Below are 26777 nucleotides of genomic sequence, written 5' to 3' on the forward strand. Positions count from 1 at the left end.
TGTTGCATGACTGCCCCTCCGCAGAACAGCATGGTTCTGTGCTCGCATGTTTGCCATCTCGGTTTACCCCTAACACGCGCTCCTTGGCGTTTTAACCCTGTGACCCCATTGCTTGCTGAGGTCGAGCGATGACAGGTAGTCTGGTCTTACTTGACCCCCCCACCCCCACCTGTGTTGCATGGCACCTGCAGAGAGCATGCGTCTCTGGACTCTTGGGGGCTCCTGCAGCCTGGTCTGAAAGCTGAATGGTTTTTCCTGATCCAGGCCCAGGCTCATCTCTCTGGAGTCTGGGCTTCCCAGGGAAGGGGAAGCAGTTTAAATCCATCTGGCCCTGGGGTCTCAGGGTGGTAATGGAAGCTCCTGGAAGAGAGGAAATGTGGTCATTGAGGAGGGACAGACTGTCTCTGGGCCTCTCTGTGGTCTCCTCTGCAGAGCTGTGAAGGGATTTCTCTAAGGCACATCTGCCCATATCATTCCTTTGCCCCCTCATCTCTTTTAGACCCAGGCTCCCTCCTACATTCTCCTTTCCCCAACGTTCCCAGCATTGACATACAAGCTTAGCCACTCCGGGCTCTCACTTCATGCTATACTCTCTGAGCAGGTTTTTTTTCTCCCTTTCGGTGCCTTACAAACCTATCATATTCCAGGACCAAGTTCAAATGTCAGTTTCCCAGCAGGGGCTTGCTTTTCTGACCACCCTGGGCAGAAGAAGTATTGCCCCCTTACCCCCTTGCCCTGTAATGCCTATGCTCCAGCACTATCCAAAGCGGTCAGGTCAGTGGCTAACGAGCCTGCTCTCCTACCAGGTGGCAGCTCCTCAAGGCCTGACATATACTAGGCACTAATAGATGATTAACTGGATGAATGGCTGGGTTACAGGGTTGCAACCATCTATAAGAATCCCCTTCAGCCAGGCATGGTGGCTTGTGCCTGTAATCCCAGCTACTCAGGAGCTGAGGCAAGAAGGCAGGGGGGGATCACTTGAGCCCAGGAGTTTGAGGCTACAGTGAGCTTTGATCATGCCACTGCACTCCAGCCTGGATGACAGAGTGAGACCTTGTCTCTTAAAAACAAAACAAAACAAGAAAAAAATAAAAAAAAACCGGCCAGGCATGATGGTTCACACCTGTAATCCCAGCACTTTGGGAGGCCAAGGCAGGTAGATCATCTGAGGTCAGGAGCTCGAGACCACCCTGACCAACATGATGAAACCTTGTCTCTACTAAAAATACAAAAATTAGCCAGGTGTGGTGGCACCCACCTGTAATCCCAGCTACTCGGGAGGCAGGAGAATCACTTGAACTCGGGAGGCAGAGGTTGCAGTGAGCTGAGATTGCGCCATTGCACTCCAGCCTGAGCAACAGAGCAAGACTCCATCTCAAAAAAAAAAAAAATACAATCAGACGCTCAAAGGTCATAGTCACAGCTGGCCATACCCAAATGGACCCCTCTACTTCGCCCGTCCTCAACAAACGCTCTTCACTCGTTGACATCTCCTGCCTGGATGTTGCAGGCCTCCAAGGATATGTGGTTCTTGTTCTAAAGAAGAGTTCAGGCCGGGTGCGGTGGATCACACCTGTAATCCCAGCAGTCTGGGAGGCTGAGGCAGGTGGATCACTTGAGGTCAGGGGTTCAAGAATAGCCTGGCCAACATGGTGAAACCCTGTCTCTACTAAAAATAGAAAAGTTAGCTGGGTGTGGTGGCGTGGGCCTGTAGTGCCAGCTACCTGGGAAGCTGAGGCAGGAGAATCACTTGAACCTGGGAGGCAGAGGTTACAGTGAGCCGAGATCGCACCGTCGCACTCCAGCCTGGGCGACAAAGGGAGACTCTGTCTCAAAAAAAAAAAAAAGAATAGAAAAGAAAAAAAAGAGTTCGGCTGAAGCAGCTGAGAGGTGGTGAGCTCACCAGTGAAGTCATTCAGGATTCGTTGACATTATGTATACAAGCAAAACATTTAGCCTGGGGCCTGGCATATAGTATGTTAATAAAATGGTAGATGTTCTAATAGTAGCCTAAAAAACAACTTATAGCCACCATGAGGGTGTGTGGCACAGGGGCGCAGGGCAGGCCTACCTGGTCCTGGTGATGGTCCTGGTTCTCCTCGCAGGCTATTTGTCTATGATATCACACCACGTCTCTTTTACCCGGACCTGAGTACCCTTCCAGAAATGTGGCCAGCTGTGGGGATAGGAGATAGCCTGCAGACCCCACACTGCAATTGCCTGTGAGCAAGGGTCATGCTAGGGTTTCAGTTACAGAGCATTCTCCCTCCTTTTCCTACAGCCTGTGAAAACGGAAACCATGACTGTCAGCAGTCTGGCCATTAGAAAGAAGATTGAGCCGGAGGCCGTACTGCAGACCAGAGTCTCCGCTATGGATAACACCCAGGTAACCTGTGCCTTCCAGTGTACCCTAAGCAACAGGTATTGGGCATTTGGTGGTAGGGTCCCCACTGCTGTGGCCAAAACCCTTGGCCAACCCTTTTAATCTCAGCTTCCCTGGAACGCACATTTTAATCCTGATGCTCTTCTGTGCCTCAGTGTCCTCCCTGAGCTCTGGGAAGGGGTGACGGGTAAAGTAGGTTCTTGTCCTGGGCAGACCATACCTCTTAAAGCCTCCATTTAGCCATCCATAAAATAGGAATGACCCTGTCTACCCCTTCCTCCTGGGCATATTGGGAGGACTGTACTGGCTAGTGGATTGGGACCTTGATGTTCACATTGCTTCAAGGAGTTGGAGAGGTTTCTTGAGGTATCCCAGGAGCTGCTTGGGGAGAGAAGAGGGAGAGATCCCAATTCAGCTTCAGTCAGAACAGCTCACCTTGGGTCGTTTTTTATGTATTAGAGTTCCACATCAGATCAGTAAAATGGGCAAAGTGAAAGAAGAAAACCAAAGATCACGTGTCTTAACAAGAAGCAGCACCCTGACCACCTGGAGAAAGCCATCAGGCATAGGCACAGGTCCACCACTTCCAGTCCATTCCCTGCACTCCTTCCGTGCTTTTTAGACTTAGGAAATGAAGATTGAGGGTCTGATAGATGCCCTCTTGGTTTTTCCTGGCCAGAAGAGCTACAATGCTAGGAGCTTTTTGGCTCTTAGGCTAACCTTTTTCTCAAGAACTGAAATAAGACCAGGCACAGTGGCTCACACCTGTAATCTCAGCACTTTGTGAGGCCGAGGCAGGCAGATTGCTTGAGCCCAGGAGTACAAGACCAGCTGGGGCAATATAGTGAGACCCCATCTCTACAAAAAATACAAAAATTAGCTGTGCGTGGTAGCACATGCCTATAGTCCCAGCTACTCGGGAGGCTGATGTAGGAGGATCACTTGAGCCCAGGAGGTCGAGGTTGCAGTGAACTATGAGCTAGGATTGCACCACTGCATTCCAGCTTGGGTGACAGGGGAAAAAAGAGAGACAAAGAGAAAACTGAAATAAGACATAAACCAATACAACATGGGCAATTCTTTTTGTTTCCAGAGTTTTTTTCTCCCACTTTTATAATGATAGTAGGAGTTTATGAGGCCGCCTACTACAGGTCAGGACTCTTGAGTTCTGATGAGCTGTGTGACCTTGGGCAAGCTGCTTTCCCCCCTGACCTGTTTTGTTTTAGTAACACGTGTTTCTGTTGTGTTTTCCCACAGAAAAGTATAAAGAAACTAAAATTGGCCCTAGATCCCACAGCCCAGTAACCCTTATCGACATAAAAACAAAACAACAAAAAAAAGTTTATAGTTATACCATTCAAACACAACAAAATGGGATTTTTCTTATATTACCACCCAGAAAAATATATAAGCCTATTCCAACACAGATACCTACACCTCTATATACTTAACAATGTTTACACAGAAGCGATCATTTTCTTACACCTTACCTTTCTTCTTAGTAATTATTTTGGAGATCACTCCTTGTTGGCCTACATAGACCCACCTTACTCTTGTTCATCTCACTTAGGAGGCAAATCTTGATTTATTTCACTGTCTCCCAATGGCATGCCTTGTGGTTGTTTTTGTTTCGTGCAATTCATGATCAGCGCTGCCGTGAATTTCCTTGCTGGTACTTCTCGGCGAGCTTTTCAAAGGTTATATCCAAAGAGTCAGTTCCTAGAGATGGCTAGGTCAAAAATCACACTCATTGCAATTTGGATAGAATTTGCCAGATAGTCTGAAATTATTTTTTCTTTATCAGATACACTGGTTGAAATGTAATGAGGGCCTGTTGCACCTCTGTGATTTGGTCTGTGTGCAGCCCCCTGCCAGTGATGTTCACTCACACAGCCTGTCACTTTGTAACTGGGAGGCCGTGAGCCCAGGTGACAGATGCTGCAGGTGTACCCGGCTCTCCCCAGCTCTAACGACTCCTCCTCTGGTCAGCAGGTTGATGGGAGTGCCTCAGTGGGGAGGGAGTTCATAGCAACCACTCCCTCCATCACCACGGAGACCATATCGACCACCATGGTAAGTTGAACCCAGGAGGCTTCCCTCTCTGACCAGCCCCCTGCCCCGCCAAACAGCCAGCGGACAAGCTAACATCGCCTGGCTGATTCAGGAAGTTGTGAGCTGCCCTTGCTGTATCAGGCATGGTACATAAATCAGCCGTTTATTGTCTGGGGCTTTAGTTGCCACAAGACATAGAGACAGGCCTCAGTTTTCCAAAGTGAGTAATGTGGGTGGTGGAATCCCTGAGTGTCAGTTATCTAGACCATCTCAGCCGCGGCAGGGAGAGAGAGAGGATGGTCCTCTTTGGTTATTGGCACCCACGAATCTCATCTTGCATTGAGATTTCATTGGCTCATCTCACCTCCACTCTGAAGGTGAGGCTGGAGTCCTTCCTGTGGACCCATCCTGGTGGCTGCACATTGTCTCTTGTCTTAGACCACTTCCTTGCCTTGGTCAGTAGATGGCGTGCGGTGACCCTAAGTTGGAACAGGATTTTTGGGACCACCCCCTTCATTGAGGGACCTCATGGTTCTGCTACCTATTTGCTGTCTGACCCATGAAGGAAGACCCTTGGCCTCAGGTGTCCTCATCTGTAAAATGGCAGTAATCCCCATTCTGCAGTTCTTAAGAGACCCCGGCAATACTAGATCCTTTCATGATTAAACAGAACAGATAGCATTCGGCACACAGGTTGTGGTTCCAGGCAATGTGCTGAGACTCCTGAGTGGATCATCTCAGTGGATGCTCTTCCCTCCACAACCTTTACAGATGAGGAAACTGAAGTTCAGAGAGGTAAAGCGACTTACCCAAGGTCACACAATTAATAAGTGGTAGTGCCAGGTTATCCACAGGCGTTCTAACACCAGGAGCCCCACTTTCAACCCCAGCCACTCTGCTCTGCTCCCTTAATCCTGACCATTGTGAACATCGGCCACATGGGGCTGGGGCTGCAGTTGCGGCCGCTACTCGGGCTAGGAAAGGTAGCAGTGCTGGAGCCAGATCTATCTTGAGCCACTGAGAAGTTGTTTTCAAATGCTTTTTCTTGCCAACCCCCTGACATATACATAGGAAGGGAATTCCATCAATCTAGACTAGCCAGCAGGTAGGTTTTGAATACACAGAAATTTTAAGATCGATAAGTCCAAACTAGTTACCAGCTTGCATACCTTTCCCTGGTCACTCAGTTCCTCCTCTCCCCTCAGTCCTTCAGCACGTGTCATTGGGATGCTTGTAGGGCTAAATTTAAATCCACGCGTATGGTGAGCAGGCACTTCTATCATTCATTTACTCATCCATCCATCCATCCATTCATTCATTTGTTCCAAAAACATTTATTAGTCTCTACTATCTGCCTGGTATGGGGGATACGGTTGAAGAAACTATACTGCCTGCTGGGATTCATTCATTCAAATGATCGTCATGAGCACCTTTAATGTGCTGTGCCCCTGTATTTAGGTTCTGGGCATACAGTGGAGAACAAGGCCCAGCTGTCCCACTTCCTGGCTGGATGACCTTGGGCAAGTCACCTGAACCTCTCCAAGCCTCAGTTTTCACTTCTGTAAAATGGGTGAGGGTAGAGGGCAGTAATAGCATGTGCTCAAAGGGCTGATGTGAGGGGGAACCAAAGCAATCTGTGCAAAGCCCCGAGAACAGTGCCTGGCACATAGTAAGTGGTCTGAAGATGTGAGCTGCAGTTACTTCTTTCCTGCCTTCATGGGATAGGGTAATAACACTCTCCTAGGGGCCACGAGGAAGGCAGCTATGGGGTGACAGCTCTGCCAGGAGGAGCCAGGAAAGGCTTTCTCTAGGCAGGGACATTTGAGTGAGCTATGCTTGAAGGATAAATTAAGGTACAGTCCCGGGGAAAGGCATTCTAGACAGTGGGAAAAGCAAGTGCAAAGGGCAGAAGGGAAGAAGCATAGCATTTGGGGAAGGGCCAGTGGTCAAGAAAGCCAGATGTCAAGCACATGGAGGAGGAGTCGGGGGTGAAGAGCTGGAAAGGAAGTCTAGACCAGAGCTTGATGGGCCTCAGATGTCATATACCAAATTCAAACTTCTGTCATGCAGACAATGGGGAATCACTTAAATTTTTTACATTAGGGACATGATGTCATCAGATACGTGTTTCTCTGTTTTAGAAAGATTATTCTAGCAACCTCTGTGGATGAGGGACTTGAGCAAAAAATTCTTCCCTCCTTCTAAAAAAATTCTTCCCTCCTTCTCTCTCTCTCCTTCCTTCCACAAGTGTTGATTGAACACCCATGATGTGTACAGTTCTGTACCAGCCACTGTGAATCCAGCTAAAGAAGGGAACATCCCTGAGATCTGGGGCCCACATGCCACTGGGAGAGACAGAGAGAGAAGGCAGGGAACCAGCTTAGACGTTGGTGCCCAGGCTGGGTTGGGGCTGGAGTGCAAGGAGGTGGATGCAGAGAAGGGGTCAGAGTTAAGGGATGCCTGGGGGGAGGAAAGCCCAGGATTTGGTCGTTGGTAGGATGTTCAGGGGACAAGAGGAAAGATGAGCTCGTGACACTGTTCACTAACCAGTGGTTCTCAAAATGTGGTTCCAGGAACCTGTTAGCAAGGCAGGTCCTTTGGGCTCCTCCTTAGACCTATTGACTCAGAAACTCTAGGGTGGGGCCCAGCAGTGTGTGTTTTTCCAAGCCCTCCAGCTGATTCCTCTGCTGATATAAACAGAGCACTGGGGGGAAGTGCTCTTTAGTGACAAGCATGTGTTGGAAGTGGAAGAAGCAGTGAATTCCGTTCGAGATCGGATGAATCTGAGGTGCCTGTGGAACATTTCCAGGGGAAAATGTCTAGGACACAACCGGTTTTAAAGGCCTAGGGTCCAAGAAAGATCTGGGCTACAGGTGAAGGGATAGGGGACTTTGACCTCCATGAGGCAGCAGAAGCTGTTGAGTGGCCGAGGTGGCCCAGAGAGCGGTTGGCAAGTGAGGAGAGCCTGAATGTGGAGGAAGAGAGGGCTGAGTTTGCCTTGGTCAGGGAGAGAAACTGCTCCTCCTAGAGGCAGGTGATGGGACTGGCCAAGGATACAGGAGAGGAAAGGAGGAGCAGAGGGTGCCTTGTTTTGAATGACTGAAGTCCCTAGTGGTAGCCTCTGTTTTCAGTGTGAAGGTGGAGGTGAGGCTTTGCCCTGGGAAAGACAGAACAATGAGCGAATAAGAGGTTTTAAGGAAGAACTTCCCAGAATGATGCTAGGATTCAGAGGGGTTAGTGTCTGTTAAGGGGAAAGGAAGCATTGAGCCCGGAAGCTGCCCTTGGAAAGCCTGCTGCTGGGCCACATTCTGGAACTGCAGGTGCATCTGGGAACGTGCCTTGTGGTACAGTACCAAAGAACCAGGCTGCTGGCAGCCTCAGCTGGATACAGGTGTGGGAGCGGCAGGGGAAAGTCAGTGAGTTTCTGTTCTCACCTGCCCCTTGGTAGGCAGAAGTCCAGATCTAGTGCCATGCCCGGACCAGAACAAGAGGTCAGGCCACTGAGGACCTGCAGAATGGACACAGTTCTGGGTCTCTGGACAGATAAAGCTGAGCCCTGAGATGGTGCAGAAAGTAGGAGGTAGAAGCAGGCAGCTGGGCCCTGGCCAGATCAGGGGCAGTAAGTCCGGGGACAATTCCAGGAAGATCTAGCAGTTAGAATTTAAGGTAGGGCCAAGAGGGCTGTTTGAAGGGAAAGATTCCCAAGGGCAGAGTGGCGTGCAGAGTGTGTCAGACTTGGAGTCAGACAACATGGAGTTAAGTTCCAGCTCTACCACTAGCTTGCTGGGGGACTGAACACTTAAGTTTCTCTCACCCTCCAGTTTCTCATCTGCAAATCAGGAATATTAAAAATAATGCCTTACCGGTGTTATGAGAATTAAATGAGATAAGGCATGTAACATCCTTAAAACGATGCCTAGCACATAGCAAGCACTCAGAAAGTCATTATTATTATTATATTCTAAATAGCCAGCTTATGCCCCTATATTTATCCTATGTATTCTGGTTTGCAAACCTTTTCTACTCCATTGGCTTCATAGGTTCTCTGTGGGATTGGGGCAAGGGTCCCTTTTTACAGATGAATCTGCAAGGCCCATAGAGAGGAAGTGGCTCTGCCCCAAGTCACATGGCTCGAAGGTGGCAGAGCAGGACACGAACCTGAATCTGGCAACTCCTCTGCTAGTGCTTCTGGAGAACAATGCCATGTCTTGAGCACTACAGTGTTCCTAACGCCAGACAGTCTGTAAATGTTGGTTGAATGAGTGACTGTGCAAGTGTGCGAGTGAACGAGTGTGTGCCTGAGTGAGCAAGGGATGAGTGAGAGGAGGCAGAACTGAACGATGCCTTCAGTCCTTTGCTTCTACTGTTTCTACTCAACCTTGTGGTCGTGATAGCTACGTGGCCACATGCTCCGGCCATCCTGGGGGCCCACCCGGCTGAGAGCTGGCCATCTGAGCACTATTGTTTCCCCAGGAGAACAGTCTCAAGTCCGGGAAGGGGGCAGCTGCCATGATCCCAGGCCCACAGACGGTGGCCACGGAAATCCGTTCTCTTTCTCCGGTAAGTGGGCAAGGCCAGCTCAGGCTAGGGGACTCCACACTGAGAATATGGGCATAGACCCATGTATGGCTGGCAGGAAGTGCAGTGTTGAGCCCAGAAGGCACCCTTCTAGGTGCAGAACCAGGAAACTGGACCCTTTTCAGTTGCCAACAGAGCTCCCTGGTACCTGCTAGAATCTCATGAGTGGCCCTCTCCCCTCCGCCCACACATGTAAGTGGGGCATTGGTGGCGTGTGAGGGTGAAGCGGCCCCTCACCTTGGTGGTGCCGCTGATGGTTCTTTTGCATCTGCCCTCCCTACTAACCAGGAAGAGCAATGGACTAGGAGGCCAGAGGCTTGAATTCTGGACCTGCCTCTGTTGGTGCCTGCCCGGTGCCCCTGAGTCTGTCCCTGTGGGGTCTCTTTCAGCTCTTGCATTCTCCAAGTCTGTGGTTCTCATTGTTTAGCTCCGTAGAGAGCGTGCACCTGGCTATGACAGATTGGGGCGTCAGGAGGGCTGTGTTTCCACCTTGGATCCCTTTGGTCATTCTTCCATGATGCCAGGATTCTTAAATTATAGGGTATTGTTAGGATTCTGGGCCTCAGGAATCTCAGCGTCTAGGAATCTCAGATTCCAGGGTTTGAGAATTTGTTGGGTCTAGGTTTCTGAAGATTCCAGTATTCTTGAAATCTTAATGGCTCAAAGCATCTTGGCTTCGAAGTGTCACCTTCACGGGGCCCTTTACCCCACCCCGCCCCCACCCCTCCAGAGCCCAGTGTCCTTACCTGACACCCTGGGTGGGGGGTGGTTATATTCTGCAGATCATCGGGAAAGATGTCCTCACCAGCACCTACGGCGCCACTGCGGAAACCCTCTCAACCTCCACCACCACCCATGTCACCAAAGTGAGTAGCAGCAGGGTGCCCCATGCCCCCAGCCGAGCTGCAGGCGAGAAGGTCATAACCGTTGTTCAGCTTTGGCTTCGCCATCTGTAAAGTGGGCAGAGAAAACCTGTAGTGTTTACCAGTTTCTGGAATACTGTGCGCTTTGTCCTGTGCCACATGTTGTTCTAGGCATGGGCCCTTCCCACACGGTGTTGACAGCCAGGCTAGAGGGAACAATACTCTCCTCTTTCAAGTAACTGTGAACCATGGCGTGTGCACCTTGTAGATGGAAAATGCTGGAGGAATCTAGATGGGGTGACATATGAGAGGCCCTGCAAGAATCAGGAAACATCTCCTAGAAGAAGTAGGGACTGAGTAGAGTCTTGGAAAGCCAGGCAGGACACCTGAGGGAGGAGAAGACAGATGCAGGTGTTCTAAGCAAAGCAGAAGAGGGAAGCAGAAATTGTGTGTTTGCTTATTTGTTTGTTTGTTTGTTGAGCAGATGTTAGTGAGTGTCAACTTTATTTGTGTTGGCCTCTGTGCCAGGGGCTGCTGGATGTAGCCATAAGTGAGGCCTGTTTATGGGACATGAGAATCACATGTAGGGGGTGTATCTGGGAAATTAGGTTGTACTGGGGACAGGGAGGTGGAATATAGAGCAAATAACAAATACCAGGACACATTTGACTCTGGAGGATCTGGGCCTCAGGGAGATTGGAAAGCCATGAAGATTTTTAGATTGGAGAGTAACCCATTGAAAATAGGTTTAAGGAGAGAATATCAGATCCACCAGGATGTATAGATAGGTGGGAGAAAGAAGAGGGAGAAGTATGGAGAGAGACGAATAGTAAATAACTCAGGCCTGATAGGGAGGGCCTGGACCAGGGTGTGAGTCGGAGCCCAGGCGGGAAGAGGTAGGGACAAAGGAGGGAAGCCTTCCTGGGTGACCCAGCAATAAGGACAAGGGCTAGTTGGGAGGCAGGCGGGCTGATGCGTCCATACCTATGTGGCCAGGAGGAAGGCAGGAGGGCGCCTAGCCAGGGCTGGAGGCCTGGAGCAGCCAGGTTGATGAGCCATCAGAGGAGAACTCTGGTCAGTTGCACCAGGCCTTCATGCACAGACTGTCCTGGCCTCTGCCTGCGCCTCTGCAGGATTCAGCACTTTCTCACATACCCCACAGAGAACCCACTCTCAATAAAAACATTACTCAGCAATGTTGACTTCTCTGAAAGCTTTATGGGAGGTTTTACATCCCACGCCCACAGCAGACAGTTCAGGAAACTCTTCTTCCCAAAGTCCCTGCCAACTGGGAGCCCCCTCTTCTTTCTATCCACTCCTGACTCCAGCTGGGATTCCCCACAGACACCACCCTGCTTTAACATGCCAAACAATTAGGTCCCGCCTCAGCTATTACTTCGAAACTTGTCCAAATCCTGTGCCTTCAGAAAACAGCAGAGGTCATAAGTATCATCAATCTAATTTTCTCTTGTAGTATTGTTGGAAGTCGTTCAAGGCAGAACCTTGTCACCATTCACATTTCATTCATGTGTTCATTCAACAAATCTGCATTCAGCACTGCCCTGGTTAGACTGGGTGAGGGAGTGGGAGAGGAGGGGATACAGAGATGAACAAAATACAGACCCTGCCTTCAAGAACTGGCAGCCTGGTGAGGTGAACATGGCCACAGACACACATATGGTCGGCACCAGGCAGAGAGGTCCAGAACTGTGAGAGAGACAGACTCAATACTCAGGGAGTACCAAGGCAGGAAGGCAGAAGCATTGCCAACCAGTGTCTGAGAGGCAGCATTGGAGCTGGGCTTGGAAGACCTAGATGGGGTGGTTTGGTATTTTTGGGGAGTGGTGGCAACCAGACAAGATCTGCAGTTCAAAGTCCAAAACCAGAAAAGAAAAAATCTGAGGAAGTCAGGAGAGAAGGTAACTGCTGGTTCTCAACCCTGCCCTTGACAGATGATTTGGGTAGGTCCCCTCTTGAGGCTGCTGCCCCAACAGGACCCAAGAGTGACCTCACCTCCCTCTCCCTCTGCAGACTGTGAAAGGAGGGTTTTCTGAGACGAGGATCGAGAAGCGAATCATCATTACTGGGGATGAAGATGTCGATCAAGACCAGGTATGGGGGTAGGGACCGTTCTTCCCAGTGCCACTGCCCAGTCCTCAATCCCTCCTATGTCGGGTTACCCATGGATGGCTACGCTCATGGGCAGAGAAGGTGTCCACTTCTTGCTGACCCTGTTCAGATAAGAAACCCCCAAGGAAGGGGCATTGGATGGGAGCCAGAAGGAGCCAGAAGAGCCGAGCTCTAGTCTGTCCCTTTAATTGTTTGACTTTGCCCCTCCCTGGGCCTCAGTTTCTCCAGCTGTGCACTAGAGGGCTTGCTGTTCTTCACAGTCTGTCTCATCTTGGATATTTCATGGTTCCTTCCTTTGCTGTTCTTTACCACCAGGCTCTGGCTTTGGCCATCAAGGAGGCCAAACTGCAGCATCCTGATATGCTGGTAACCAAAGCTGTCGTATACAGAGAAACAGACCCATCCCCGGAGGAGAGGGACAGGAAGCCACAGGTAAGGCTCCTGAGGCCCAGCAACCATGAGAGAGAGGAGGGATCAGTAGCAAGATCCTCTGAGGGCCATTTCCATCTGAGAACCCAATGGCTTGACCCCTAGTGCAACTTTGACCCGCCCCCCCATCAGCCTTCCTGATTTGCTGATTTGGGCACCTCCCCGAGAGACAAGTCCGTGGGGAGAGGAAGGAAGCCTGGTTCCTTGGCTTCTTTGGGGTTTCAGGCTCCAGATCCAGAAAAATAAATCCAGAAGTGGTTAAAAATGTTTTTAAAGGGAGGGAAATGGAGAGAGGAATGACAGTGGATATTGAGGTGGGACAAATGAAGGCCCTCATTATCTCCTTGGGCATTGCCTATAAACCAGAAGTCAGAAAAAGTCCTACTAGGCCCAGTGCCACATTCCTGGCCCTGAGTCTCTCTCTCTATTACAAGTCACTGAATGTTGTTAAGGGGACATGATGACCAGAGCCCTTGATCTCTTCTGTCTTGCTTGATTGCAATTTCTTTTTTCTTTTTGAGATGGAGTCTCTGTTGCACAAGCTGGAGTGCAGTGGTGCAATCTTGACTCACTGCAACCTCCGGCTCCTGGGTTTAAGTGATTCTCCTGCCTCAGCCTTCCGAGTAAATGGGACTACACGTGTGCGCCACCTCACCTGGCTAATTTTTACATTTTTAGTACAGATGGGGTTTCACCTTGTTGGCCAGGCTGGTATCAAACTCCTGTCCTCAAGTGATCCACCTGCCTCAGCCTCCCAAAGTGCTGGGCTTACAGGTGTGAGCCACCACACCTGGCATGATTGCATCTTGACTTCTGAGACCTGCAGGGGCCAAAATCTTAGGGAACCTATATTCTCCTGTTTAATTGTAGGCCATCAGTGCTTTGGTGAATAAGATAAATAAGATGATGTTGGGGCAGATAGGGCTTTTAGCAGCCTGAATTAGGGGAGGGGTTCTTCTGGGCCCTCTGGAAATTTACCAGATCTTATCAGATCTATAAAACAAAATCCCATAGACATTGAGTTGGATAAAATAAGGCAGGCACAGGAAGTATAAACTGTATGATTCCATTCATAGGGAGTCCAAAAGCAAACAAAACTAATCTACAATGTTGAAAATCAGAATATTTCTGATTTTCTATCTGAGAAAAATATCCTTCTGATTTTTCTGTTACTTCTGGGATGCAGTATTCACAAGGAAGAGGGAAGGGCCACAAAGGAATCTTCTAGGGTGCTGGAAATGTCACTATTTTCAACTGGGTAGGTTACATGGGTGTATAGATATAAACACATTTATAAAATTCTTCTCACACTTAGAGTTGTGCACCTCACACATTTCACGGGTTCTACCACAATGAAAAAAAAATCCATCTCAAAGACCCCACAAATATAACCGCTGGTCTCCTTTTTGCCCTTTTCCTTGAATGAATGAAACCAGTCTTTTCTAGAAAGATACAAGAATGTTTCTTTTCCTTTGATTACCAGACCCCTTAATGTCAGAAGAAGAAGCACTGAAACATTTTTCTGCTGCTTTGAAAGGCTGCTAACCTCTGGTCTGGACTAGGGCTGTTCAACAGAACTCTCTGCAGTGATGGAAGTGTTCTTTCTGTGCTGTCTGGGATGGTAGTCGCTAGCTGCACGTGGCCACCGAGGACTTGAAATTGGCTAGTCTAAAAAACATGTGCTTTAAGGGTGAAATACGTGCAGGATTTTGAAGATTTAATATGAAAAAAAGAATATAAATGATCCCAATAATTTTTACATTGGTTACATATTTAAATGATAAAGGATACATCAGGTTAGGTAAAATGTACTATTAAAATTAATTTCACCTGACCAGGCATGGTGGCTCACACCTGTAATCCCAGCACTTTAGGAGGCTGAGGCAGGTGGATCACTTGAGGTCAGGAGTTTGAGATCAGCCTGACCAACATGGTGAAACCCTGTCTCTACTAAAATACAAAATGAGGAGTGGGGGTTCGTGGGTGCCTGTAGTCCCAGCTACTAGGGAGGCTGCGGCAGGAGAATTGCTTGAACCCGGGAGGTGGAGGTTGCAGTGAGCCAAGATGGCACCATTGCACTCCAGCCTGGGCAACAGAGTGAGACTCCATCTCAAAAATAAAAATAAAATAAAATTAATTTCACCTGTTTCTTTTTAAATCGTTTTGAATGTAAACTAAAATTGAGAACTTTGATTGTGAAATTAAAATTTTCCATTTATCTAGAAATTTTTAGAAAGACAGAAATATATAGAAAATTTCAGAAATGTTATCTAGAAAATCTATTATCTAGGAAAAAAATTATTTTTTTTTTGAGATGGAGTCTCACCGAAAAAATTATTATTATTATTTATTTTATTTATTTTTTTTTTTTTGAGACAGAGTCTCGCTCTGTCGCCCGGGCTGGAGTGCAGTGGCCGGATCTCAGCTCACTGCAAGCTCCGCCTCCTGGGTTCACGCCATTCTCCTGCCTCAGCCTCCCGAGTAGCTGGGACTACAGGCGCCCATCACCGCGCCCGGCTAATTTTTTGTATTTTTTAGTAGAGACGGGGTTTCACCGTGTTAACCAGGATGGTCTCGATCTCCTGACCTCGTGATCCGCCCGTCTCGGCCTCCCAAAGTGCTGGGATTACAGGCTTGAGCCACCGCGCCCGGCCAAAAATTATTATTTTTTTTGAGATGGAGTCTCACTCTGTCACCCAGGCTGGAGTGTGGTGGCACAATCTTGGCTCACTCCAGCCTCCACCTCCCAGATTCAAGTGATTTTTGTGCCTCAGCCTCCCAAGTAGCTGGGAATACAGGCATGTGCTACCACACCCAACTAATTTTTGTATTGTTATTAGAGACGGGGTTTCACCATGTTTGCCAGGCTGGTCTCGAACTCCTGACCTCAAGTGATCTGCCTGACTCGGCCTCCCAAAGTGCTGGGATTACAGGTGTGAGCCACTGCACCCGGGCCTATCTAGGAAAATTTTAAATTTCATATGTAGTCCACATTCTATTTCTACTGGACAGCACTGGTCTAGAAGTGTAGGTTGGCCATGGGTGCAGCCTACCTCCCAGCCTTCCTCAGACTTTACAAGTGATTGCCATTCCTATCCCCTCAGTTTTTCAATCATTCTTCCTTTATTCCTCCCAAATCTCAGAGTGGTAGAGTGTAGGCCACTTGCTAAGCTGGGTGTATCACCTGGGGAAGCCTGTTTAAAATACAGGCACTAGAGAACCCTCTCCATAAACTCTGATTTAGAAAGACTGGACTGGGACCTGGGATCTGCATTGCCTGGGAATCTTCATTTCTACCTTGGTCCTTAGGGAGTCCCCATGCAGCCAGGTATAGGAGCCACTGATGCAAAGAACTCTGTACTGGGAATCCAGGGACCTGGCTCTAAAGCTATTCCACTGACTGGTGTGTGACAGTAGGTCCGTTTCTTCCTGAGTCCCAATGAGGGATTCGGTTTCCTCATTTGCAAAATGAAGAGGTGGAGCGAGCCCCCTTCCAATTATAGTCCTCTGGCTATTTGCTTTCCTGGGGGTATCTGTTGTGTGTTTCTCATCTCTTCTCCATTCCCTCTTTCACGCCTCCTCATCTTCCCCAGGGCATTCAGAAACAGGCCCCCAGGCTCCTGCCTTCCCATTTCCCTAGCCATTCAGAGCTCTCACCCTGGCCTCCACATCCTGCCCCCCCCCCCGCCCCCGCCTCAATGCAGTCTTTCATATCTGCCCACCTCGCTGCTCCCTTTGCTGTCTCATTCTCTCCTCCTTGCCTCTGTTTAGTTCTTTCTTTGCTGCCATTGCCCCACGCACCACCATGCACCATCTCTCTCTCTCTTCTGGGTTGTTCTGTAAAGGTCACCTTGTTTATGTTGCCCTGGCAAGCCAGAAGTTTCTCTCCCTTGCCTTTTCTGCCCAACATGCTTTACCAGTAGTTATGGTCAAGTAGAACCCACATCTGACTCTTAATACAGTCAGACTCATTAATTCTGGAAGAGGTCTCCTCTGAATTTGAAAACTCCTTTTTAAAGTGCTTGGAAACATTGGCTTAATGGATGGATGCCTCTTGGTACCCCAAGGAAGAGCTCTGCACTCCTGCAGAGTCTCAAGCCCTGCCCTTTATTAGCTGTGTGACCTTTCAGCAAATCATTTAAACTTTTCAGCCTATGTTTCTTTGTCAGCCAAATGGCAGTGATCATCACAGTAATAACAATCGCTATAATTTATGGAAAGCTTATGCTGTGCCAGGCACCAGGCCGTGCATTCAACACAAGTACTGTTACCTGCTCATTCATTTTACAAATGAGGAAACTGAGGCTCAGAGATGTTAAGTGGCTTGCTCACAGTCATGAAGCTGTGAACATGATGGATTGATTAGAGAGTGAAACCCAATCTGTTAGATTCCAAAACCCAATGGTCTTGACCTCACCACACTCACTTTTCATAACATCTGTCTCCTAAGGCTACCAAGATCATCCATGCAGCATGGTAGTTAGCACAGTGCCTGGCACATAGTGAGTGCTTAATAAAAGTTCATTATGACTACTATTACTATTAACTTGAAGTAGGCTAACAAAATGCTGCACGCAGGGACTGTGCTGTGCTGTAATAAACCAAAAAGAATAAATCATAACACTGTTGTTTAGATGTCTTTGGTACTTCTGAAGTGTCTATGGGCTTATGAAGATATCCCACATACCCAGAATAATGATTACACTGACTTATAGGACAGCCACTTCATTAATTGATGCACAAACTTAAAGTGCAGCCTGTTACTGTAAGGAAAAACAAAACAAAAACCAATGCCTGGTTAGGATGTAGCAAAATTGAGTAGAAAGAATACTACTCAATTTTGACCAGGGGCCAGGCGCAGCAGGTCACACTTGGAATCCCAGCACTTTGGGAGGCTGAGGCAGGAAGATTTCTTAAGCCCAGGGGTTCAAGACCAGCCTGGCCATCATAATGAGACCTTGGTTTCTAGAAAAAGTTTAAAAGATTAACTGGGTGTGGTGGCTGGCACCTGTAGTTCCAGCTACTTGGGAAGTTGAAGCAGGAGGATTGCTTGAGTCCAGGAGGTCAAGGCTGCAATGAGCTATGATTGTGCCACTGCACTCCAGCCTGGCAGTAAAGCAAGACCCTGTTTAAAAAAAAAAAAAAAAAAAAAAAGAAGGAAGGAATAGATGGATACACCTAGGTTTTGGAGCTAGAAACACCTTGGTGGCTGTGTGTCCAGAGGAACCTCTCTGACCTCAGTTTCCTCACCTACAAAATGTCATTAATGTAGAAATTGGAGTTGCTGTAATAACTAAACAACACCTGTGATATACTGGATCTGTGTCTTGCCTACAGAAGGGGCTCAGCAAAGGGAACCTGTTTCCTTGTCCCTCTGAGGTTTCTCCATGTTTAGAGGTTGATGAGAGCACTGAGAAAGTCAGACCATAATTGTCTACCACCAGCCTGGTGCCTGAAGCCCTGTCTCCATGAGGGTGTTTATCTTGCTGGTCTTACTCTTCTCTTCTCTCCCCAAATCCTCCAGAAACATCTGTCTGTCTCTGCTTCAGTTGACTCTTTGTCTTCCTTCTTAACGTTCTTCCTTCTTGAAGTTCTTGCTATGAGTGTGGAAAGTCACCCATCTCACACAGAACCTTTTCCCTTCTCTCCCTGCAACCTCGCAGGTCAGACGTCTGGTTTCTGCTCCATCTTCTCCCACTGGCCCACTTCCTTCAAAGAAGACCTGTCTCCCAAACACCACCAGCAAGAGGGCAGCACTTGCCCATCTTCCTGACCTTACAAAATTTAACGGGAAAAAATTGACCTGTTCCAAAACAGGAACCTTGGGCTCTAGCCTTAGTTTTGCCAACTTGCTAAGCCTGAAGCCTCTGGGCCTCAGTTTTTCTGTCTGTCAAATGAGCCAAGAAAGATCTGTTTTCTATGATTCCATTAGCACTTGACTGTATGCAAGTAGCAGAAATGATGTTTCATCTGTTAAATGGTTTTGAGTAGTTGCTGTGTGCCAGGCACAGTGTTGGACACCGGAAAGACAAGAGTTAAAAGACAGCCCTTGCCCTCAAGGAGATCAGAGTAGTGTGTAGTTAAATTAACAACAGCAACAATCGTCATAATAAGAACAGCCAGTATTTATTCAGCACTTATTATATGCTGGGCCCTTGCTTCAATTCCTCCCTATAATGGGAGGCAGAACCCATTTTACAGAGGAAGCAATTGAGGCTTAAAGAAGTTAAGAAACTTGCCAGGCACTGTGGCATGCACCGGTAATCCCAGCCACTTGGGAGGCTGAGGCAGAAGGATCACTTGAGGCCAGGAATTCAAGGCTGTAATGTGCATTCATTATGCCTGTGAATAGCTATTGCACTCCAGCCTGAGCAACATAGTAAGACTCATCGCTTAAAAATTTTTTTAAAGGAAAGGAAGTTAAGAAACTCACCCAAGATTACAGAGCTAGCTGGCCCATAGAGTGCAGAGCCTGCTCCCTTAAACACTGAGTTTTGGAGCCAAACCTGGAATCCAGGCTCCATTTCTTTATTTAATCACTGCTGTCTGTGGTTTAATCTCTAGGACACAGCTAGCCCACGGACAACAGAAAGGAAAAACAAATGAAAAAAGAACATCTGCAATCGTGACTAAACATTTCTTAGAGCTGACAAAAGATAGGAAGAAAAAGTGAAATGATGATGATCTTAGCTTCTTGGTGTTAAAGGACATTTTAACACATTTTCAGGCCAAAGTAAAAGATTAACACCTCCCTGGAAACAAGCAAGCAAACACACATGGGCTCTGGAATCCGACAGATGTGGGTTCAGTTCTCTGCTGCCACACACAAGCTGTGTGGCTTTGGAGTGCAGTGGCCATTCACAGGCATGATCATTACATGTTACAGCCTCCAGTTTCTCACCTCAAGAGATCCTTCTACCTCAGCCTCCCAAGTAGCTGGGATTACAGGTGCAAGTCACTCTACCTTGCTGAGTCACAATAAAGGGCATATGGTAAAGGGTAGCAAAAACAACCTCTTGCCATGTATTTAAAAACAAGTGACCGAAGTTGCTAACTTTCCTTGTCCTCTTCCTTTCCCCCCACTCCCCACCCCGCATTCTACCCCATGCCTCTGGCTTCCAGGAATCCTGACCTCTGTGAAGAGATCCTGGCATTTCTGGTCCAACCCAAGCCAGAGAACCATTAAGAAGGGGCCTTCATTCTGGATTCTCCGACGCAACACCGACGTCCCAGCTGCGACGTACTGTCACTGATGAGAGACTGGGAAGGGAAAAGCATATATATATAGATATATAGAGATATAGATATATATACAGGAAACACCGCGTCCTTGCACTGCTGCTGGGGCTGGCAGAGCAGTTGGCCGACGGCAACAACCGACATCTGAACACCTACATTTCCTTTGCAGACAAATTGAAGAACTGGTGGGATTTTTTTCAAGAAAAAAAAATTATATAATAACTATAATCCCTTGCTCACTCCTTTCCCCCGCCAAATAAGAAACGCAAGCCAGACCACGATGATTGTAGAAGTCCCTCCCACCCTGGTTCTGCACGTTACAGTTAGCAGACGAGCAATTCCATTTGTTCTTCTCCAGCATTTCTGAGGCCCACTTGAATGCAAAGGAAAACACTCGCGCAGCAAAGCAAGAGAAGTCGCAGCAGCAAGACACGCACAGTCAACCATTTTCCGAGAAAGAAAGAAAATTCCCCACTTGGAAAGAAAGAGGAAGAACACTGGATTCTTACTTCCTGGATCTTGACACTGGGCTGCAAAATTCACCTGCCTCTCTCCCACCTCCCCTCACCCTCAACTCTCAATGTCTTGCTGTCATTTTCTGTCTCGGCTCCCTCCTCTCCCTTCTCCGGCCCTACACCCCTCACCCTCTGTGTCTGGGTCCTGCTGAGGGCCACTGCAGATGACTCTCCTTTGAAATGAGAAAAAGAAAAGAAAGCAAGAACAGAAAACGAAGCCACAGGAAGGGAAGTAGACATTGTATGTTTATGGTTTCTCATTATGAAGGTGCAGCTTGTAGGAGGTTTGTACGGATGTGCTTTTAAGTTATGTATATTGCATATAACAGGAAAAAAATATTAAAATAAACAGTGCTGGTAAGTATGAAGCTGACATTCTAAAATTATAATTATCTGACTGTGATTGATGTATCCTGAGGTTCCTAGATCTCACTGAACTGGCCCAGCTAAGGAGACCTGGACTCTGGGTGTGGGTTGGCTCACAGTAGGGGCTGACGGGTTCAGTGTAGTAATACTGTGTGTGGTGTTTGTAATTGGTTGATTGGTGGGGAGCGGTGGGGGCCCCTAATGGAGAGGTGTGGGTTTGGCAAGAAAGAAGCAACACAGATGTTGTCCCCAAAATGCCAGTTCGAGACACCTTCTCCCTGCCCCCCCGGTAGTAGCAGTCAGGACCTGGTCTGTGCTCAGGTACCGGGTCCCAATCTGGGACTCTGCTGCTGAAGTTGCCACAGTAGAGGTCCCTGGCTTAGTCCTTATCTCCCTACGGGGCTTGCCTTGGTTTTCAGTCTTTTCTGTCTCTCTCTCTTTTTTTTTTTTTTTTTGGCCACATCCTGCCCTTCCCTGACCCCATTGTAATAACCAACTCCATATCCAAAGGGAGGTGGTGCTCCCAGCCATTATAGAAGATGATGGCTTTAACCTGACTGTCTAAAAATTCCCAGCTCAGCCTTTTCCTCTACTTTCTTCCTTGTTCTGAATCATTTCTTCTTCTCGGGCCAAAGTAGCTGTGGTAAGGAGGCTGCACGGGGCAGACCCTGAGAGATAAAAACTGCATTTGCAAAGGCCTCCCCTGTCCCAGGACAAAGTTGAGAGTGACGGGCAATGTTGCTTAAAGGCTCCAGCTCTGCATAAGACCTTGGCTTGGAGACCTCCCTCTTAATCAACATCTGATCTCTGAGCTTGTACCCAGAAATTGCTCCAAGACCACAGGAGCCCTTCAAGAAGCTCACATCAAAAGCTTGGCATTGCCCTCTGCCACACATGGGCTTCCTCAGGCTTGTCTGCCACAAGCTACTGCTCTGAGCTCAGAAAGTGCCCCTTGGTGAGGGAAAATGTCCCACTGCACTGCTAATTTCTCACTTCCATTTTACCTCCCAGTCCTCCTTTTAAACCAGTTAATAAATTCATTCCACAACTATTTACTGATTACCTGCTTGTGCCAGGGACTATTCTCAGGCTGAAGAAGGTGGGAGGGGAGGGTGGAGCCTGAGAAGCCACCTGAGCCAGCTTTATATTTCAGCCATGGCTGGCCCATCTGAGAGCATCTCCCCACTCTCGCCAATCTATTGGGGCATTGCCCAGGGGTGCCTCCAGGCAGCCCAGGTTAGATGCGTCCCTTTGGCTTGCTTGTCAGTGATGACATATACCTTAGCTGCTTAGCTGGTGCTGGCCTGAGGCAGGGCAGGAAATCAGAATAGCATTTGCTTCTCTAGGCAAATGGGAAGTTCAGCGGGGCAGCAGAATCAGCGGCATCCCCCGGGTGCAGGCCGGTGAACCCACTCCAACTCCCCCTGAGTGCAGCAGCACACTTTCCATACGCCAGGTTCTTTCTACAATCCTGGTGGAAAGCCACAGAACCTTCTTCCTGCCCTTCTTAACTTGAGAGCTCCCACTCGTTCTGGGTCAAGAGCTGGAGTGGTGGCTCCAATCCTCTCTGGGCCACTTTGGTCTAGGAACTCATCTTTGCAGGAACCAGGAGTCCTGAGCACACTGGACACACCTCAGAGGGAGGATCCTTGTTCTGGATTTTGTACCTGGCTTCAGGGCAGGGATGAAGTGACCAGGCTTAGCTTGTGGAGTTTGTGGGCCACCAGGGCTTGGGGAAATTGCCATCCTGTGGATGCTCTGACCTCCCTTCTACAGAGACGCAGGCAGTGCCACTAGGGAGGAGGGGACCTGCAAAGCTAGAATCTAGGGCACTGTTTGCTCCCCATCCTCCTCTTTGTAGAGAATAGAGATGTTTGTCTTGTCTGTCTTCAACCTGCTTTTCCTTTTCTCTTTTTCGTTTCTCATCCTCTCTGTGCTGCCTCTCCACCCAGGAGGCCATGTAGCATAGTGGAAAAAGTCCCTAAGGGCGGTTAGGAGTTCTGGGTGACCATCCTGGCTCAGCTCCTAACTCACCATGTGACATCAGGCTATCCCTGTTCCCCCTCTTGGGCCTCAGTTTCCCGACTTGCAAAATAAGCAGAAAGAACCAGATGCTCTCCAGGGTCTTTTTCTACTCTGCCATCTCATGGATCTTCATTTTCTCTTGTTTTGTTTTCTATGGATCTTTTCCATCTGAGGGTACAGGAAGTGCCAGGACCTGTTTCAGTTTTTGAATCCTGCAAGCACATTCCAAGACTGGCCTGAAATTGCATGAGCAACATCACTCGAAATAATTTTTTTTTCCAAAAGCACCTTAACAACCAATTGCGATGCTGTCCTGTTCCTTTTTACTCACACCCTTCTCTCCTCTCTCGTCCCCATGCTCCCCCACCTCAGTGCTCCGTGCTGTATGCGTGTGCTCTCTGTTCTTGTATACTCAATAAAAGTGAAATAAATGTGTTTGATGCTGAACCATACTTCCTTGGCATCTCTTCTCTCTCTCTCTCTCTCACTGTCTCTCTCTGACCTTGGCTACTGGTACAAATTGGCATTGTGGGAAGGGCTAAAACTGAAGTGGAGACATCCCAACTTAGAACATGTTTATTCAACAAATGTTTGGAACTCAAGGTGGTACAGGCCTTGGGTGACTCTCCAGGCACAACACAAACAAGACAAAAGTCCCTGCCCTTCATGAACTCACAGGCTAGTGGAGGATCAATTGGCCCGGCACGGTGGCTCACCCCTGTAATCCCAGCACTTTGGGAGGCCGAGACAGGCGGATCATGAGGTCAGGAGATCGAGACCATCCTGGCTAACATGGTGAAACCCCGTCTCTACTAAAATAATACAAAAAAATTAGCCGGGTGTGGTGGCGGGCGCCTGTAGTCCCAGCTACTCGGGAGGCTGAGGCAGGAGAATGGCATGAACCTGGGAGGCGGGGCTTGCAGTGAGCCGAGATCGCGCCACTGCACTCCAGCCTGGGTGATAGAGCTAGACTCCATCTCAAAATAAATACACAAATATATACCCGAGCATTTCCTTATACTTTCAAATACTAAATACTTCTTTTCTTTGGAAAGGTAATTCATTAAATGATACAAAGACTATGCAGTGAAAAGTGATTCTTCACCCTTCTCCAGATTTCTGTCTCTTGTCAGAGGCAACTGCTGCGAGGAACATTATGAATCCTTCCCTGAATTTTCCTTATAGGTCTCATTTAGCAATCTGTTATCCCTAGGGTTGTGGAATAGGACTTGGTTTATAAACAATGGGTCTTCATATGATTCCTCAGGACCCCATACACCCTGATCCATATTTCTGTCTCCCATAAAGGACCATCCTCTCTGCTTTTGTGGAATAATCAAAGGTAAGTTCACCCAGATCAGTGTTTTTCAACTGCGTTGAGAGTGGGGAAATGACCCCTCCTCCTTTGCTCCCAACCCCCGCCCCGGGGACATTTAGGAATGGTTGTCACAACTGAGGGATGCTACTAGCGTCTAGTGGGTAGAGGCCAGGGTTGCTGCTAAACATCCTACAATGCACAGGACAGCCACATACAACAAATACCTATCTGGCCCCAAATGTCAATAGTGCCAAGGTTGAGAAATTCTGATCTGAATGGACATGAAACCCACAAGGTGGGACTCCTAGGCCACCATCTACAGCTTCTACATCCATTGTTCAGTGTCCTGGAGTCTTGGAGAAGATGGTAGGCCCAACTAAAACAGGGAGCTTTGAGACCAGACCACAGAGCTCAGCACTTAAGACTGGGAGTGGGGAGGGGTGGAGAGGGAGCTGAGTTTCTTCATGCAGGAAATGAAACTTGACAGGACAGGCTGAGATTGATAAGCATGACTGTGACTGATGGAGGCTGTCTCTGGTTAATCCTGCAGTAGCTCATTGTGATTAACCATGACTGCAGGGCCCGGTCTAGTCTGCAACCCACTAAAAGATAAATTTTGACCGAGACGGATTGGCGTATCCGGCTGTCACTGAGGAAATGTGACAGACAAGCTAAGGAGCAGCAGCACAAGAGATAAGAACAGCCATTGGTTTGCATTCTAGCTCTGCCGTTCTCTGGCTGTGTAACATCTCCTTGAACCTCAGTTTTCTCTTCTGCAAACTGGGAATACACATACCTTACTAGGGTTAGTGCAAGGATTAGAAATACTCAAGTGGGCTGGGTGCGGTGGCTCACGCCTGTAATCCCAATACTTTGAGAGGCCGAGGTGGGTGGATCACCTGAGGTCAGGAGTTCAAAACCAGCCTGGCCAACAAGGTGAAACCTGGTCTCTACTAAAAATACAAAAATTAGCTGGGCATACTGGTGTGCACCTGTAATCCCAGCTACTAGGGAGGCTGAGGCAGGAGAATTGCTTGAACCTGGGAGGCAGAAGTTGCAGTGAGCTGAGAATGTACCACTGTGCTCCAGCCTGGGCAACAAGAGCAAGACTTTATCGCAAAACAAAAACAAAAAAAGAAGGCAGTCCAGGCGTGGTGGCTCACCCCTGTAATCCCAGCACTTTGGGAGGCTGAGGCAGTGGATCACCTGAGGTCAGGAGGTCGAGACCAGCCTGGCCAACATGGTGAAACCTTGTTTCTACTAAAAATAAAATAATTAGCTGGGCATAGTGGCAGGCGCCTGTAATCGGGAGGCTGAGGCAGGAGAATGGCTTGAACCCAGGAGGCAGAGGTTGCAGTGAGCCGAGATCGCGCCATTGCACTCCAGCCTGGGTGACAGAGTGAGACTGTGACTCAAAGAAAAAAAAAAAGAAAAGAAAGAAAGACCCAAGTTGCCTGCCCTAAAATCACATAAGCCAATTCTTTGCAATAAATCACTTAATATAGATCTCCTACTGGCTCTGCATCTTTGGTGGAACCCTGATTAATAGTGCAGGGTTAGACTCACAAATAGAAGTGATTTATTAATACCAAATTATCATCATTATTAATTAAATGCATAATATATGTACTCAGCTGAGCTTTTGTGCCTGGCTTTGTGCTCGGTTCCAGGGAAACAGTGAGGAACAAGACAGGCAGCTTCTTCCCTCGAGCGTTGATAGCCTGACTAAGACGTTAGGACTTGGCCTGCCGGAAGGACGCAGGGTCAGAGGGACTGAGGTGGTGACTGCTGCTCCTGCAGCAGCAGAGGCTGACGCTGGTTCTCTCTGGGCTGGGTTTCTGAGGCTCTCCCCGAGGGCTGAGTGTGACTGGAAGCTGAGACATTGTGACCCGGATAGAGACTGGCTGACAAAGACAGTGACCGAGCGCCTGACTGGCTACTACTGAATAGTAGCCATTGGTACAAGTCTTGGTTATGCTTTAGTGACCATGACTGCTTGCGCCCAAAGTAAGATGGCTGGTGTCTGTGTTTCTGGAAGGGGATATAAAATGCAAAGGTTAATGAAAGTTGTTCACAGTTCAGAAGCTAAAACGAGAAACTAAGAATAGCAAAAGGCAACATTGCATCCGGCGGAACCTGCAGGTACGGGCCATTCTTCCCGCGACCCAGGGCTCGGCCGGACCGCTTTCCCCGTGGCTCCAGTCAGACGCCAAAGCGGGAGAACTTCCGGTGCGTTTCCGCGGTACCAGAACGTGGGGCGAGGCGGTGAGTGTGGCCTCCTGGCCTCTTTTTCCTTTCCTGATTCCCTGTGTATGTGTGGCCGGGCCGCCCCTCTTCTCGGCTCAGAGTCACGGAGTGCCTTGAACTAGGCCCACCTCGCTGGGGCGGCTGGTTCTCTGCTTGTGGGACGCTGGTGTCTCTGGAGGCCCTTCCTGAGAAGCCGTTACCAGGGCTTCCCGGGTCACACGGAGTTACTTCGCGTTTTTCTTAACTTTAGAGCCTGGGGGCCGGAGACCCTGATTGCACTCGACGTGGCTCTGCCCTACTCTCTGCGTGACTTCCAGTAAGGTCTTTCCCCGAATTGAGCTTTTGTTTCTCGTTTACCAAATGGATATCATACTTGTATTAAATAAATATTTACTAGGCGTCGAATCTGTGCTAGGGATACAGCAGGACTCAAGTCTTGTGGCGATGACAGCCCACAATCAAACATCCAAAACTGCAGTGGTGATCATTGAAACGGAATGGTACAAGGCACCCCACGGTATATCACAGGAGACCTGATCTAGCCCCAGGTCAAGGAACCTTTACTGAGGAGGTGAATATTGAGTTGCGATCAGAAAAAAGGATTTGACCGAGTGGGGAGGGAAGAGTTT

The 26777-nt window shown here is 48.4% G+C and overlaps 2 protein-coding genes across 60 annotated transcripts in view; both read left to right on the forward strand.

Annotated features, from left to right (window-relative positions):
• Nucleotides 1–23035, forward strand: part of EPB41L1 (erythrocyte membrane protein band 4.1 like 1) — a 140160-nt gene extending 117125 nt beyond the window's left edge. For 16 of the 50 annotated variants that reach the window (XM_077951651.1, XM_077951682.1, XM_077951650.1 and 13 more), the window contains 7 exons: nt 2285–2389; nt 4376–4459; nt 8912–8998; nt 9799–9882; nt 11911–11991; nt 12325–12441; nt 19561–23035. In XM_077951651.1, the coding sequence (XP_077807777.1) occupies nt 2285–2389; nt 4376–4459; nt 8912–8998; nt 9799–9882; nt 11911–11991; nt 12325–12441; nt 19561–19569 (567 nt within the window). In that variant the 3' untranslated portion in view covers nt 19570–23035. Of the gene's footprint in view, nt 1–2284; nt 2390–4375; nt 4460–8911; nt 8999–9798; nt 9883–11910; nt 11992–12324; nt 12971–19560 lie in introns of those variants that run through there. The other 34 variants (XM_077951654.1, XM_077951685.1, XM_077951691.1 and 31 more) reach the window with 3 other exon arrangements.
• Nucleotides 23036–26140: 3105 nt separating this feature from the next.
• AAR2 (AAR2 splicing factor) overlaps nt 26141–26777 on the forward strand; it is a 34830-nt gene continuing 34193 nt past the window's right edge. For 5 of the 10 annotated variants that reach the window (XR_013399867.1, XR_013399866.1, XR_013399865.1 and 2 more), the window contains exon 1: nt 26141–26166. The gene's annotated coding sequence lies outside the window, so the exon portion shown is untranslated. Of the gene's footprint in view, nt 26720–26777 lie in introns of all 10 variants that reach the window. The other 5 variants (XR_013399868.1, XM_077951762.1, XM_015149074.3 and 2 more) reach the window with 2 other exon arrangements.

Source organism: Macaca mulatta, chromosome 10 (assembly GCF_049350105.2).
Source record: "Macaca mulatta isolate MMU2019108-1 chromosome 10, T2T-MMU8v2.0, whole genome shotgun sequence".
NCBI classification, from domain to species: Eukaryota; Metazoa; Chordata; class Mammalia; order Primates; family Cercopithecidae; genus Macaca; species Macaca mulatta.